General features: G+C 50.0%; 1 protein-coding gene across 1 annotated transcript in view; it reads left to right on the forward strand.

Moving 5' to 3' along the window:
* Positions 1 to 9,454: 9,454 nt before the first annotated feature.
* The window catches only part of TBC1D8 (TBC1 domain family member 8), a 113,030-nt gene continuing 107,032 nt past the window's right edge, over positions 9,455 to 15,452 (forward strand). Inside the window, exon 1 of the mRNA XM_058667507.1 lies at positions 9,455 to 9,771. Coding sequence (XP_058523490.1) covers positions 9,645 to 9,771 — 127 coding nt within the window. The 5' untranslated portion in view covers positions 9,455 to 9,644. The remainder of the gene's footprint in view (positions 9,772 to 15,452) is intronic.

The raw sequence follows: 15,452 nt of genomic DNA on the forward strand, positions 1-15,452 counted from the left end.
AGGAGAAGCAGTGGTCACTCTGACAGCAACTTCCTCCCCTCCGTAGAAGATAGGGCTGATGTTTGTCACCAAACCCATGACCACTCAGCCATTTGCCTGCTAGCTCAGTTCCGGTTCCCACAGGCTACCGAGGACATTTTGAACAAGCTGTGTGCTTTCATGTCTGAAGGCTTGTCACCCCACATCCTGGCGGGCAGTATGTTGTTCCAATGCTCTTTATAGACCATCAGTGAGACTGCTTAGAGGATGGTCACGGTGGGACAGAGCCCTGAGTTTGGGTCCTTTGGAGGGAGGGAGGTGACCCAGCCCAGGCAGGCCACTTACCCCAGGTGTGGTGGGCCAAGGGCGTTAGCCTAAGGGACTAGCATCCAGAGAAGTGTTCCACAGGGTGTTTGTGTATCCTGAAGGGGAGGGCTCTAGTATCTCTTGAAGCTCCTTTTCTCTTCTCTCTCCAGAATAGTGTCACCTTCCTGAAAAATCATCCTCCCCTTCTAACTGCCAAAGTCAAACATTTTTTAAGGATTTTTTTTAAATTGGAAAGGCAATTTTACAGAAAATAGAGATAGAAAGATCTTCTATCTGCTGATTCGCTCCTTCAAATGGCTGCAGCCGAGCTGACCCAAAGCCAGGAGCTTCTTCCCGATTGCCCACATGGATGCATGGCCCCAAAGATTTGAGCCATTTTCTGCTGCTTTTCCAGGCCACAAGCATGCAGCTTGATGGAAAATGGAGCAGCCAGGTCAGGAACAGTGCCCATCTGGGATCCTGGTGCTTGAAGGGGAAGGGTTAGCCAGCCAATCCAACCATTGTACCACCCTCCCCTCCCTCTTTTTAAACCAAAGTCAAAATTTTAAAAAAAATTAAAAGTATGACTCTCATTGTTTATATAAAATGACCATATGTTCTCTCTTATATAAGGAAACCAGCATGAAAAGTGTAACTTCAATAATGTGATCCATACTGTTTTTTGTTTGGCTGTATCCCATGTGTTTTGTTGTTTTCTTTATTTCAGTTTTGTTTATTCCAAATAATTCTTTTCTCTTGTCAAATTCATCGCTGGCTCATGGATTTCACAGTGGCATCATTTTTCGCAAGAGACTTTTGTGTTTCCTTTTTGTCACTCATGTGTTGGTTACTCAGTGGCACGTTTTTTCATGGTGCTGTAATTTGTTGTTGATGTTGTTGTTGTTGTTGTTGTGACTGCTCTAACTCATACTAGTTGTTGACCTTGTTTCATGGCTTCTCAATTAAGGAAATGTATAATGATGGAGTACTGGGGTCTATCATTTACAGATGTGGGGAAATAATGGAACATGCATCCCTGTTTCCAGATGAAAGATGGACTCCTAATGAAACTGTTGGACATGTGTAGACAATGGGATGCTGGACTGTCTGACATTGTCTGTACCAACAATGTCGGGGTACACTTAAATAAGAGACTGATAGGATTATGATTCATGTCTTTGGCCATACTACCCTGAACGTCCCCGATCTCGTCTGATCTTGGAAGCTAAGCAGGGTCGGGCCTGGTTAGTACTTGGACGGGAGAATTATGATTCTTTATGAAGGACTACACCATTGTAGTAAAATGGAGAAAATCTGTCAGGGGGTGGGAGTTTGGGGGGAGGAATCCCAGCCTATATGAAATTGTACCACATAATTCAAAATTCAAAACAAAGTCTATTTAAAAAAAAGAAAAAGATGATTATATATATAAAATGGATCAAGAATTTAAAACATATTTATTTGAAATGGAGAGTGATAGAGGAAGAGGAGAGAGAGATCTTCCAATGGCTAGTTCACTCCCTACATGCCTGGGCCTGGTGGAAGTTGGGCCAGGCATTCCCCTGAGCTATCCCATGCAGGTGGCAGTAACACAAGTACTTGGATCATCAACTGCGGAGGAGTATCTGGGATTTGAACCAATACTGCCATGTGGGACATGGTGTCCTGTTCTGTAACTTATCCAAGTGTGCCACCATGTCCACTCCTAGATTTTATTCTATTTGTTTATTAATGAAGGAACCAACAAGTTGTGAAGATTAATTCAATGGAGCATTTCAAGCATGGATAAAGAGATTTAGAAATGGACCCTAGTCAGAAATGTTGAAGTGAATCTTGGAGACGCAAAACTAGTGAATATCCTTTTTTCTTTTAAAGATACATTTATTTGTTATTTTAAAAGCAGAGAAGGAAACACTCTCACAGAGAAAGATCTTCCATTTGCTGGTTTACTCCCCAAATGGGTGCAATGTTGAAGCCGAGCTGATCCAAAGCCAGGAGCCAGGAGCCTGGGGCTCTTCTGGGTCGCCCATGTGGGTGCAGGGGCCAAGGGCTTGGAAGCGCCCACTGATTTCCTATGCCATAAGCAGTGAGCTGGATTGGAAGTTGAGCAGCTGGCATATAAACCAGTATCCATATGGGATGCCAGTGCCATAGGTGAAAGCTTTATAGTATTAGAATAAATTTATTATAATACACATTCTTCATATATAATTATGATATAAATAAAATATAAAAATTTCTCAGTTTTGGAATATTTGTTAATATTCTAATCAGATCTTTGTTTGCATGGCCTTATTTGCATTATAACACATAATAGTTCATAATTATAAAACACACTGCCCTTTTTCTGTACATTGTCTTTTAAAGTGCTCAGGGTGTTCAGCACACACTACTAGATCCATAAGCACCTCCCCATTTTCTGAAATATTTCATCATTCCCATATAGTAAGTCATGAATCCCAGGTGGGTGCATGTGTGACAGTGACCTTATAGTTCACCCTTCCTGGTCTAACCCTCTGGCATCCCACACCTGGCATCCAGCCTCTTCTCTCACATACTGGCAGGCTATCCCATTTCTTTGGCATATCATGTTTCCCTTTACCTCCTTCCCTGGCTGGCCTTGGGCTTCTCCTTCTGGGCTCTGTTGGCAGGGGAGTTTACCTTTTTATTATTTTCATTTGATGTGAAAGGCAGAGATCCATTCTCTGTCAGGGCAGGGCTGAGCACCAAAGCCAGGAGCCTGCAACTCAGTCTGGGTGGCAGGAACCCAAGGACTTGGTCCATCACTTGCTGCCTCCCAGTTTGTGTGCTAACAGGAATGTTGGGTTGGAAGTGAAGCAGCCAGGACTTGAACCCAGGAATTCTGCAATAGGGAATGTGTTGTCTTACCCACTGCCCCGCCCTGAGTTTACTGCTCCTGTTTTGCACCTTGAGGTGAAAAAAATAAAAAGGCTTAGAGAAGAAGAATCCAAATAGGAGGCCAAGCCATGGACAGTCTTGAAAGGTCTTTGTGTAAACGGTTCATTCACTGGGATTAATTTCTTCCTGGGGGATGGGGTTGCGTCCACAGGCACAGGAATACTTGGGATTTGAGAATTCAGCTTTATGTTTGCATTACACACCCCTGCTCCTACTGCTTCCACCCTTGGCCAGAGAGCTAGTTGCCTGTGGTTGATTGCTTAACCTTTGTGATTATTCTGTGACCTACAGCTATATTTGGGGTCTGAGCATGAACCCTGTCTGTCCTGTGGCTATACCAAAAAAAGAATTCTCTGAATTTCACCACATCTGTTGCTGGAGATGGTAGTTTTTTAAGCTTCTCCTCTTTGTCATTCTTGTCAATGCTCCAGGGCACTCCCAAGCAGGCATCCATCTCATTTAATGATCTTGGCAGTGATTCCTGTTGTCCTAGCAACCATGTGCAATAGCATCAATAGCCCCCTAAAGCCTTGGTCCCACTGGCCCCTCACCCCCCCACCAAGGGCTAATCTGTGGAATGCTGTGATTACTTGCATTTTTCTTGTGCTCTTCACATGTACCTACACATGAGTAACCTGGTCAAACTCCCACGTGTTTTCCAGGGCACCCTGGGTATCACTGGAGTCTTGGCAGGAAACTAAATCCATCTCAGAGTGGTCTATGAGATTCGCTGCTGAGCACTTGTGGATTAGGAAAGCAGACCTGGGGGTTTAAGCAGTGGAAATAAATTCTCTCACAGTTCTGAATGCTGAGTTTCCAGGAGCAAAGTGTTGGTTGCAAGGGTTCCTTATGCATACACCAGGGAGGGATAACTGCAGGCTCTCTCCCGGCTTCCATTGGCTTGTGGCAGCATCACTCCAGTGTTCACATGGAGTTCTCCTTGGGTCATTTGCATTTCCCTGTTTAGTAAGGACATCAATCCTAGAGTGGGTTAAGAACTACCCTAAGAACCTCATCATAACTAAGTGTGCTTCAGAGAGGCCGTCCATCTGTTGGTTCACTTCCCAATTGGCCATGACAGTCAGAGGTAAGCCAATCCGATCTAAGAGATCTAAGAGCTACTCAGTTTCCTTTATGGGTGCAGGGGCCCAAATATTTGGACCATTCCTCATGGCTTTGTTTTTTTTTTTTTAAAGATTTATTTATTTTATTACAAAGTCAGATATACAGAGAGGAGGAAAGACAGAGAGGAAGATCTTCCGTCCGATGTTTCACTCCCCAAGTGAGCCGCAATGGGCCAGTGTGCGCCGATCCGAAGCCGGGAACCTAGAACCTCTTCCAGGTCTCCCACACGGGTGCAGGGTCCCAATGCATTGGGCCGTCCTTGCCTGCTTTCCCAGGCCACAAGCAGGGAGCTGGATGGGAAGTGGAGCTGCCGGGATTAGAACCGGCACCCATATGGGATCCCGGCGTGTTAAAGGCGAGGACTTTATCCGCTAGGCCACGCCGCCGGGCCCCATTCCTCATGGCTTTGTTAGGCTGTTAGCAGGGAGCTGGATCAGAAGTAGAACAGCCAGGACTTGAACTGGCGCCCTTATGGGATTGGAGGGATAATCTACTATTGGGGGATATAATTTTTTTAAATTTATTCATTAATTACATTGTATTATGTAACACAGTTTCATAGGTACTGGGATTCTCCCCACCCCTCCGCAAACCCTCCCCCCATGGTGGATTCCTCCACCTTGTTGCATAACCACAGTTCAAGTTCAGTTGGGATTCCCTCATTGCAAGCATATACCAAACATAGAGTCCAGCATTTTATTGTCCAGTCAAGTTCAATGACTTCTTAGGGAGACCCTCTCTGGTCTGAAGTCAGAGCCAGTAGAGTATCATCCCGATCAATTAAAAGCTCCAACATACCATCAGCAACAATCCAGGTACGATGAGGTTGGTGCAGAGTCCACTGATTGACATAGTCCATCATAGAGTCTCCCCTTGTCCAGTATTTCGCTGCTAATATATAGCTGAGGTGGTTGATTGATCTACTCCATCTTCCATCTTTTCTTGGTTAATGTTCTGATTCCTCCATTTTGATTGAGGGGATCCCCAAAGAAACTTTGAGGTGTTTCCAGACCAGGTTCCTTTATGTGCTAGCAAGCACAGTGCCCGCCACAGTCCATCACCCCATCAGCTGGTGGTTGCAACTGCTGGGTTGGTTCTATTCTCAGCCCCGACCACCACCGGAACCAATGAGTACTGCAGTCCATCCTGGCTCTGCCCATCACACACTCGGCCCTCACCTAAACCAGTGGGAGGTGTGCTGGTTGCGTGCTGCATTCCTAACCGGCACAGGCAGCCTCGCCTTGGCATTTTTGGCATTTTGTGTTGTGAACTATTTTTATCACAACCAAACCTGGCCCGACCCCCAATGGGGAATATAATTTAACTCATGGCACCGTCAGAGGGCGATAAGTCCCAGAAATAATTGAAAATAGAGTTGTGCTGGACATCCTCTGATGGCCCACTGGGGTCCCCTCTCTAACCCTCTCACCTTCCTCTGCAGCCTGGAGGCTGACCCCAGCTGTCTGCTATAGCCCAGCTCCCTCGCTATCAGCTTCTGTCTGGCTTGGCAAAGTCTTCGGAGGTTCGAAGACAGAAATTTCTTATAATTTTCTTCCCATCTTCTCCCAATTATTTGCACATCCCTTTCCATGCTTCTATCTATGTTTAGTATTTGGTAGATAAAAGCTTTCTAGTGTTTAAAAGAAGGATGAGCTTGTATGCAGATACTTTGGGGAGCTTTTGTACACTTAGTGACAATGGCCGTTATCCGCTGAGTGCTTGCTATCTCTTTCATTCTACAGCAGAATACCAAACTTGGTAATTTATAAAGATGAGAGGCTTTGGGCCTTGGCCCAGTGGTATAGCAAGCTAACCATTCACCAGTGGCTCCTATATTCCATATGGGCGCTAGTTCATATCTTGGCTGCTCCACTTCTGATCCAGCTCCATGTTTATGGCCTAGGAAAGAAGCAGAGAGTGGTCCAAGTCGTTGGGCTCCTGCATCCACATGGGAGATCCAGAAGAAGCTCCTGGCATTGCAGGCATCTGGGGGGTGAACCAGCAGATGGAAGACCTCTCTCACTCTGTGTCTCTCTTCTCTGTAAAATATGCCTTTCAACTGAAAATAAATCAATCTTGTGCCTGGTGTGATAGCCTAGTGGCTAAATCCTTGTCTTGTAACCACCGGAATCCTATAGGGCACCAGTTCGTGTTCTGGTTGCTCCACTTCCCATGCAGCTCCCTGCTAGTGGCCTGAGAAAGCAGCAGTCTGGGACGGCCCAAAGCTTTGGGACCCTGCACTCATGTGGGAGACCTGGAAGAAGCTCCTGGCTTCAGATCAGCTCAGCTCCGGCCGCTGCGACCACTTGGGGAGTAAACAAGCAGACAAAAGATCTTTCTCTCTGTCTCCCCTTCTCTCTTTAAATCTGCCTTTCTAATAAGAATAAACAAATGTTTAAAAAACATGCAAGAAAATAAGCAAATAGCAAAAACGGGGAGAGATTTCTTTGGCTCCTGGTTCCACAGCCTGGAGGTGGGAAGGCACAGCACTGGCATCTGGCAAACCCCTTTATGCTGTGAGATTGCTTGGTGGAAGGTACAAAGGCAAGAGAGGACTCAACTTGCTTTTCTGTAATAAATCTGCCGCTGTTATAGTAGACTCATTTCTGAGAGAACAGTATAAATCCACCCATGAGCAAATCACCTCTTTCATAGGCTTTGCCCCTTAGCAGTGCTACATGGGGAACTGAGTTTCCAACACGTGAACTTGGGAAAGCACAAACCATAGCACCATGTATTGCAAGTGCATGAATAAAGACTCTCAGGTCTTGCCTGAGGGTGCAGGTTGCAGTGCCGCTTAGCAGTAGTAGCAGGATTTGCTTGCTCTAGGGCTGCTGGTTCCTCGGGACTTCCCTTGACCACAATGTCATATATGCCAATCTGCTTGCCAGATAAGCTCTCTCCAACCTGACTTCATGGCAATTGCATGTTCATTTTTCAAGTTCAGGACTAGCAACAGCTCCTGTGGGGACTTCCTCAATGCCCTTCCCCAGGAATTTGCACCTTACCTTCTCCTATTGTGAAGCCCACTACACTTTTCTGAAGCTGATTTTCTTCACCCTGTAAGTTTTTTTTTTTTTTTTTTTTAAAGATTTTATTATATTGGAAAGCCGGATATACAGAGAGGAGGAGAGACAGAGAGGAAGATCTTCCATCCGATGTTTCACTCCCCAAGTGAGCTGCAACGGGCTGGTACGCGCCAATCCGATGCCGGGACCAGGAACCTCTTCCGGGTCTCCCACGCAGGTGCAGGGTCCTAAAGCTTTGGGCCGTCGTCTACTGTTTTCCCAGGCCACAAGCAGGGAGGTGGATGGGAAGTGGAGCTGCCGGGATTAGAACCGGCGCCCATATGGGATCCCGGGGCATTCAAGGCGAGGACTTTTAGCCACTAGGCCACGCCACCGGGCCCACCCTGTAAGTTTTTGAGAGCAGGTCCATCTACCCATTCCTCTCTGCCACCCTAGGGCCTGGCAGTGTGTTTGGAAGCAGGCAGGGCCAGTGCCTGTTTCTGGAAGGAGTGTTTCCTTGCCATTCCTCCACTTGGAATGTTCTGACAACCCTCAGCACCCCATCACAGCTGACACACTTCCTCAGTTCTGGACCACTGTCCCCAGGGAAGGTCTTCCTAACTATTCCCCGCCCACAGATTCTGGTCGGTTACGTTCAGTCTGAGGTTTTGAAATATTTTCTTTGGAACCTATGCAAACGGCTTCCACTGTTTCCAGGTCTCACTGGGGGGATTTATTTCCACTTTTCAGTTCTGTCCTGGTTAACAAGCAGGTGCTGTCAGGGAGAGCTCTGCCCCAAGTTTTTCCTTTCTTCCTTTGCAAAGGTGTTGCATTTACTACCTTCTCATAAAGACAGCTGGAGGGCTCCCAGTCTGTTCTAGGCCAGCTACCCTGTGTCTGTTTCCACACCAGCTTGGGAAAACACTTCTAAAAAATCTTCTATTTCATTTATTTTTTTCTTTGAAAGGCAGAGTTAGAGAGAGGGAGAGACAGATCTTCCATCTGCTGGTTTACTTCCAGGATGACCCCAACCACAGGACTGGCCAGGAGCTAGGAGCTTTATCTGGGTCTCACATATGGGTGGCAGGGGCTCAAGTATTTGCGGAATCCTTGCTGCTTTCCCAGATAAATCAGCAGGGAGCAGGATCGCAAATGGAGTAGCTTGGGACTCCAACCGGATTCCATATGGGGTACTACCCCCAGCCAGGGGAACTTGGTGTCTGTCACCAATTTCTCATGGCTCTTCAGTTAGCATTTGCGCCACGCTTCCAGCTTCTTCTACCTGTTTCTCCAGAACAAACAGGACTGGTCTCATTTCTGGGTAGGGATTCACACCGAGGCTCTAATGTTCAGCGAAATGTTCAGGCTTGCTGTTGGTCCTATACTAGCCTCGGGTTCCCATGCTGTGGCACAAGGCAGAGGGACAGAAAGACTTGTGTCCCTCCACTGGCTCACCCCACCCACCGGACCATAAGGGCCAGGGCTGCAGCCAGGAGCCAGGAACTCACTCCATGTCTCCCACGTGGGTAGCAGGGACACAAGTCCTTGAGCCAGCACCTACTGGCAGCCTCGAGGTGCACCTTAACAGGAAACTGGTTGGGAAGAGAGTAAATGACACTAACCAAGCAGTCAGATACGGAATGCCCGCGTCCCAAGCCGTGTCTTGACCTTTAGGCCAAAAGCTCGCCCCGCCTGCGCCTTTCAAGGCTACATTTCTCCAAGCCCTCAGCTCTTCTGGTGCCTTGGGTCCTGTCAAGGATAAATGTGCCGGGCCGGGCACCCTGCAGCTGCGTGTCCTCCAGGCCCCTCTCTAGGTGGGCTCGGGGGAGACAGTTCCCCCGCTCTCCAGGCTCCCTCACTGCGGACTGGGAGGGATCGAGGCGGCCCGGTACCCCCTCGGCGAGCGCGGCAGGCGAGCAGGGAGGGGACCTGGCAGCGGGTTTGGACTTCCTCCCTTGGCTCCGGAACTGTGCGCGGGAGCGGCCGGGACGCGGAAACCCGGGAGGCGCCGTGGGAGCTGGAGGGCCGGGCGGGCGCCGGGGGCCGGGGCCGGGGCGGGGGCGGGACCGGGCCGGGGGCGGGGCGGAGGAGGGGCCGGGCCGGGTGGCGCGCGGGCTGCGCGGGGTGCGCGCGGCGAGCTGAGCCCCGAGACACTCGGAGCGCTGGGCACCGGCCGGGCTGCGGTCCGCGCGCGCAACCGCCGCCGCCTTCTCCTCCTCCCGAGCAGACTGGGCCCGGTGAGGCCGGCGGCAGGGGCAATGGGGTCGAGGTGAGCCGGAGGCTCGCGGGCGCGGCCGGACCGCCGCGATGTGGCTCAAGCCCGAGGAGGTGCTGCTGAAGAACGCACTGAAGCTCTGGGTCACCCAGAAGAGCAGCTGCTACTTCATCTTGCAGCGGCGCCGCGGGCACGGCGAGGGGGGTGGCCGTATCACCGGTAAGGGGCGCGTGGGGCGAGCGAGCGGGCGGACCGGGTCCGGGCCTCGCTCCCCGCCGGGCCGCGGCCAGCCCCACGGCGTCGCAGGTGGCGATTCCGTAGTGGGGAGACGTCGGGCCAGCACGGCCCTGCCTCGGGCTTGTTTTCCTTTCTTCTGCGTTCTTCCCAGCTCTCAACGAGGTGGAGGCAGAGGGACTCGCGGGCTGGTGTATTCTTTTCCGGGCAAGGCAGGTGCCTTCGCCACCTGCCCGGGTGTGCACCTTGGGTGGGGGGCAGGTGGTGGTGCGGACCGGGCTTGGATAGAGAAACCCGACCGGAGCGGGACCGGTGCGAGGCCAGGTGGCTAGGAGGTGCGCTGGGCCACCATGACCCTGCCATCTGGACGCCACGAAGGCGTCGCGGCAGGGGCACCCGTGGCCAGCCCCTCAGCAGGGCCTGCAGCCAGGGAGATCCCGCGATCTGGGATGTGGAGTTTAGGTTCTGGACCAGTGCAGTGAGCATGCCTAAGGGAAGCCAATGCAGTTAGGGAGTACCAAGCTCATAGGCTTAGTATTAGTAGCCAAATGGAGCAGGTCAGAGTCCACGCTGGCCCCTACCCTTTTCGTGTCTACTCGAGCACAAGTCCGTATTGTAAAGAAAATAAAAAGGAAGGCATTTATTTGTCTAAAAGTTGGGATCCAAAGCTTTCTGAAATTGAGACCAGTTTACATCAGCCGGGACAGATCAGTAAAGAAAAACTAGGCAAAATCCAGGGGCCCTTCATGATGTGGGGACGAGTGAAGAAGGACCTCAGGTCTGCCTTGTGTGTCCCTTGCTGGACTGAGGAGCAGAGCAGAACTAGCGTAGTCAGAGGACCAAGCTTGGCCTGGGCCGGTGGTTGGGGACTCCTGTCTGGAGGCCACTCTGGAGACGGGCTTGCTCCTTGGGGCGGAGCCTGCAGGGGGAACAGATACACAGAGCAGCAGGCCAAGGGCCGGGGTGGGGGGTGGGGGGGAGGTAACACCTGTGCTGAACTTGAGCTTCAGAGCCAAACTGCAGTTGGGTTTGTCACAGGAGGGAGGATGTCCCAGCCACACAGGTAGCTGATGGGAGTGGACAGCTGGCTGCCCGGTGGTCTGGTGGGCAGTAGGAACAGCTTGGGCAGCAGGTGGGCCTGCCGTGGAGCCTCTTGGATCTCTGTGGGAGGAGGGAGACCCCGGTGTGGCACCGTGGGGCTAATTCCCTGAGTTCAGAAGGTGGAGGTGGGTGGTGCCCCATGAGATGGACAGAGGATGTAGGTGTGTTCCCTCTGTAAGGGCAGGAGGGTCCCCTGATTTCCCGTGTGCTGAGCAGGCTCCCTGGTCTACACACTCTCTTCTTGGTGGAGGCTGAGAATGGGGCTTGAAGCATCACCGAGCCGAAGCATTGGGACTGTGAGTCCTGCAGACAGTTCATTCACTCCCTGTCTTCCCTGTATGTGGGCTGTGTGGGCCAAGGGCAGGTGAAGGACGGTGGCCTTGCGGCCACTCCCCATGTCAGAGGGAGGCTACTGAGCAGGGCAAGGCCACCTAGCTGATGGCTGGCTGAGCTTCAAGCCTGCTTCCCTTCAGGACCTTTTCTCTTGTCTAGAGCCCACTTGTGATGCACTCACCATGACAGGGTCTCCTGCTTGCTGTGACCTGTCATCAAGAGGCCTCATGTTGTCATCTCACTGATGACCTTGGCTTGCCTTGGTATTTCCTTTGGTTTGAGCTTACTGTGACTATATAAACTTTTTTTTAAAGATTTATTTATTTTTTATTGGAAAGGCAGATATACAGAGAGGAGGAGAGACAGAGAGGAAGATCTTTCATCCATTGATTCACTCCCTAAGTAGCTACAATGGCCGGAGCTGAGCCAATCTGAAACCAGGAGCCAGGAGCCTCCTCTAGGTCTCCCACATGAGTGCAGGGTCCCAAGGCTTTGGGCCGTCCTTGACTGCTTTCCCAGGCCACAAGCAGGGAGCTGGATGGGAAGCAGGCTGTCAGAATTAGAACTGGCACCCATATGGGATCCTGGTGCCTGCAGGGCAAGGATTTTAGCCACTAGGCTGCCATGCCCAAACTTTAAAAAAAAAAAATGTATTTATTTGGAAGACAGAGTTAAAGGGAGAGAAAGAGAAAGAGATAGAGAGATAGATGGGGTGGGGAGAGATGGAGAGAGGTGTCTTCCATCATTTTCCAAATGCCTTTGGTGGCTAGGGCTGAGTCAGGCTAAAGCCAGGGGCCTGGAACTTTGAGTCTTCCAAGTTTAAGAGCTAGATCAGAAGTGGAGCAGCCAGGGCTTGAACTGGTGATCCTATGGGGTGCAGGTGTTGCAGGTGGCAGCTTAATCTAATGTGCCACAACACGGGCCCCTGTAATGATGAATTTCTTATTGAGATTTTAAAAACACGAGATCTGACATAGTGGCCTACTAGTTAAAGTCCTTGCCTTGAATGCGCTGGGATCCCATATGGCCTCTGATTCTAATCCTGGCAGCTCTCACTTCCCATCCAGCTCCCTGCTTGTGGCCTGGGAAAGCAGTCGAGGGCGGCCCAAAGCCTTGGGACCCTGCACCTGTGTGGGAGACCTGGAAGAAGTTCCTGGCTCCTGGCTTCGGACTGGCACAGCACTGGCCATTGGGTCACTTGGGGAGTGAATCAGTGGATGGAAGATCTTCCTCTCTGTTTCTTCCTCCCTATATGTCTGCCTTTCCAATAAAAATAAATACATCTTTTAAAAATATAATATATATATATATATATATATATACATATTAATAAAACCCCCCATGAAATCTGGCAGTTAAAGTCATTGACTACCTGGAGAAGGACAAACTTCTGTTTCATTGAGGATGGGAATTCAGTGTCCCGCTTGCAGACACACAATTACTGTACACATCTCCAGCTTGGTAGGTATTTTGTTTTTGTTTTTTTCCCTATTAGCCACCTTTCCCCCCTTTTTTGAAAGGCATGTATGGAGAGAAAGTGAGAGAGAGAGAGAGAACAAGAGAGAGAGAGAGAGAGAGAGATGTCATCCAAATGCCTGGGATGGTTGCACCTGAGGCCAGGAGCTGGGTCTCCCACGTGAGTGCAGGGGCCCAAGCACTGGGGCTCATCTTCTACTGTTTCTCAGGCCATAAGCAGGGAGCTATTTTGGAAGAAGAGCAACTGGTTCAGAAACTGGCACCCATGTGGGGCTGCCAAGGCTTCAGGCAGAGGCTTAATGTACTACACCGTAACAGCAGCCCCATTCCCATTTCCCTTCTCACTTTCTCACGTATAGTGAGTATCCTTAGCTATTTTCTGTGTGGATTCTCCCAACTAAATTGCCTGTTCTGTGATGGCACCCAGCATGTCATATAAACTTGTAAATGTTTCAAGGTTGAAGAGACCAGTGAAGTTGCTGGGCACAGAGACCCAGCTTTTCTGATGGTAGGAATAGGGCCGTGTCCTGCCTCCTCTGGCTTCCTGGTTCCCTGGCAGTCTGAGCACTCCTGGGAAGCTGGAGAAGAGTGGGTGGGAAGCAGCATCTTCCATCCCTTTTCTTGGGGCCAAGGATGATGGCACTGATTTTTCTGATGGCCAGAAGGACAGTTGTGGATGTGGTCCCTGGGCCCAGCTCCTAAGGTCTGCCTTGCCAAGGAGATCCGGGCCTCTGGGCAGGGCTGCGAACTCCCCCTCCTCCTTCCCCTGAAGTTCAGAAGGTGGTGTTCCACTTGGACATTTCCAAAGCTCTGCTGACAGAAGCTGTTTTGTTGCCTTGGGTAGGAAATAAAGGTATCCACTGTCGGCTTGGATGCAGCTCCAACCCAAGATGTTTCTTCTCCAAGTTCAGCATGCTGCAGAGCCCCAAAGGTTGCCATGTAGGAGGCAGTAGACAGAGGCTGCCTGGTGTTAAATCGCACTTGCAGAGACCAGCTATCAGCACCCAGATGTGCCCCTCTGAAGGGCTTCTTTCCTCTTCTCAGGGTCTTATGTGCCCTGCTGCCTGATGTCACAGTGCTTTACCCAGCGCTTAGCAGTTAACGAGTTGTAGGGGAGTTTGGTGTAAGGATAAAGACACCTGCATTGCACATTGGAGTGCCTGGGTCTGACCCTTGGCTGTGCTCTTGGCTCAGCTTCCTGCTCTTGCAGTCCCTGGGAGGCAGCAGGGGATGGCGACAGCATGGGTCTCTGCCTCCCGTGTGAGAGAACCGAGTTGGGAGTTGCCTCCTGGCTTCTGCTCTGCTCCTCCCATGCTTGGTTGGTGTGGGCATTTGGGGAGTGCAGCAGTGGGTCGAATCTCTCTCTCTCTCTCATGCCCCTGTGTCATTGATTTGTCGCAGTGATGGACTAAGCAATTCCCGTAATAGAGCATCAAGGGAGAAAGTGTGCACCAGAAAATAGTGCAAAATATGAATTTTTGCAGTCCAGATGTGTCTGTTGGCTATGAATGCTGTGAGAGGCCTCGGGCTGGTTCAAGGAGTTTTCTGTGAGCCTTTGTTACAATTCATTGGGGGGTCAGCCACAGGAATGAAAGTTGCCCCATGAGACTGGAGACCACCCTCCTCCTGGCAATGCTTACAGGTAAGAGAAGGACTAGAATAAAAAAAAAGTACATCAAGGGCATAGTTGTGCTTGGCATCTACTAGGTTTGAAAAAGAAAAGGAAATTAAAAGCACAAAAAAATCAAACAAGAGGGCACCTGGGAATAAATGTGTAACAGAGTCCATTGATACGAAGGAGGGAAGAAACGTTCACTTCTCTGTTACAAAGTGTAGTGTTTAATCAGTGCAATTAAAAGATTAAAGAGTTAAGTAGCAGCTTGGGCTAAGCGTTGCCCAACAGCCAATGGAAAGGCATTTTGCAGAATGTGTGAACAGGGCTAGACCACATGAAATGAGAACTTGACCTTGGTGTTCTGTGCATTGAGTTTGTGGGGCTCACAGGGCACCTGGTCAACTGTCTCCTGCCTGTGGAACAGGCCTCCCCAGACTAGGGAGGGTGGCAGTGGCCCTCTGGGGATTGGCTTGCTCTGGGTGACTTAGTGCCAAGCGCTCTGTCACGGTGTTGCCTTTCCGAGTTGTTCCAGCTGGTGCTGCCTAGAGTCTGCTCAGGTGGCCCAGTTCTTTGGTGGATTTTATTCCCACTGTCAATGCAGGTGTTCAGCAGGACAACCTGTTGCATTGTGTAGACTGCTCAAAATGTTGTCTAGTTTCCCAAAAGCACCATTAGGGAGTTAAAAAGAAAATCCGCATGTAATGGAGGCAGTTTGGTTTTAGGATTAAATCAATAAGAGCTAAGTGGGTAAAGTATGGCACATCTTTTTAAGGTCTGGTAAGTCATTAAGATAAAATGTGAGGTTTCCAAAAGTCACATTTAATGATAGCAGAATGAGGGCATTGTATCTGTCAGGAGATAATCAAAGGAGGCCAGGAGTGGGTCACTTCAGGAAATAATAAGTGGTACAAACGGTGTGGGTGGTGAGGCTAGCCATGTCAGCTCAATCGGAACCCTTTAGCAAGAGCCGAAAATAACTAGGAGCCTGGGAGGTTTTCTAGCCTTTGCTTACTGGCAGCAAAGCGATGTTTATGATCTTGAATCCACATTAGACAAAGGAGGACTTCATTTAAAATGAAAGTCAGTCAGGGTTACTGCTGTACGCATGATCCATGCAGAACTAGGGTAACGTCCCCTGTCT

Source organism: Ochotona princeps, chromosome 8 (assembly GCF_030435755.1).
Source record: "Ochotona princeps isolate mOchPri1 chromosome 8, mOchPri1.hap1, whole genome shotgun sequence".
Taxonomy (NCBI): Eukaryota; Metazoa; Chordata; class Mammalia; order Lagomorpha; family Ochotonidae; genus Ochotona; species Ochotona princeps.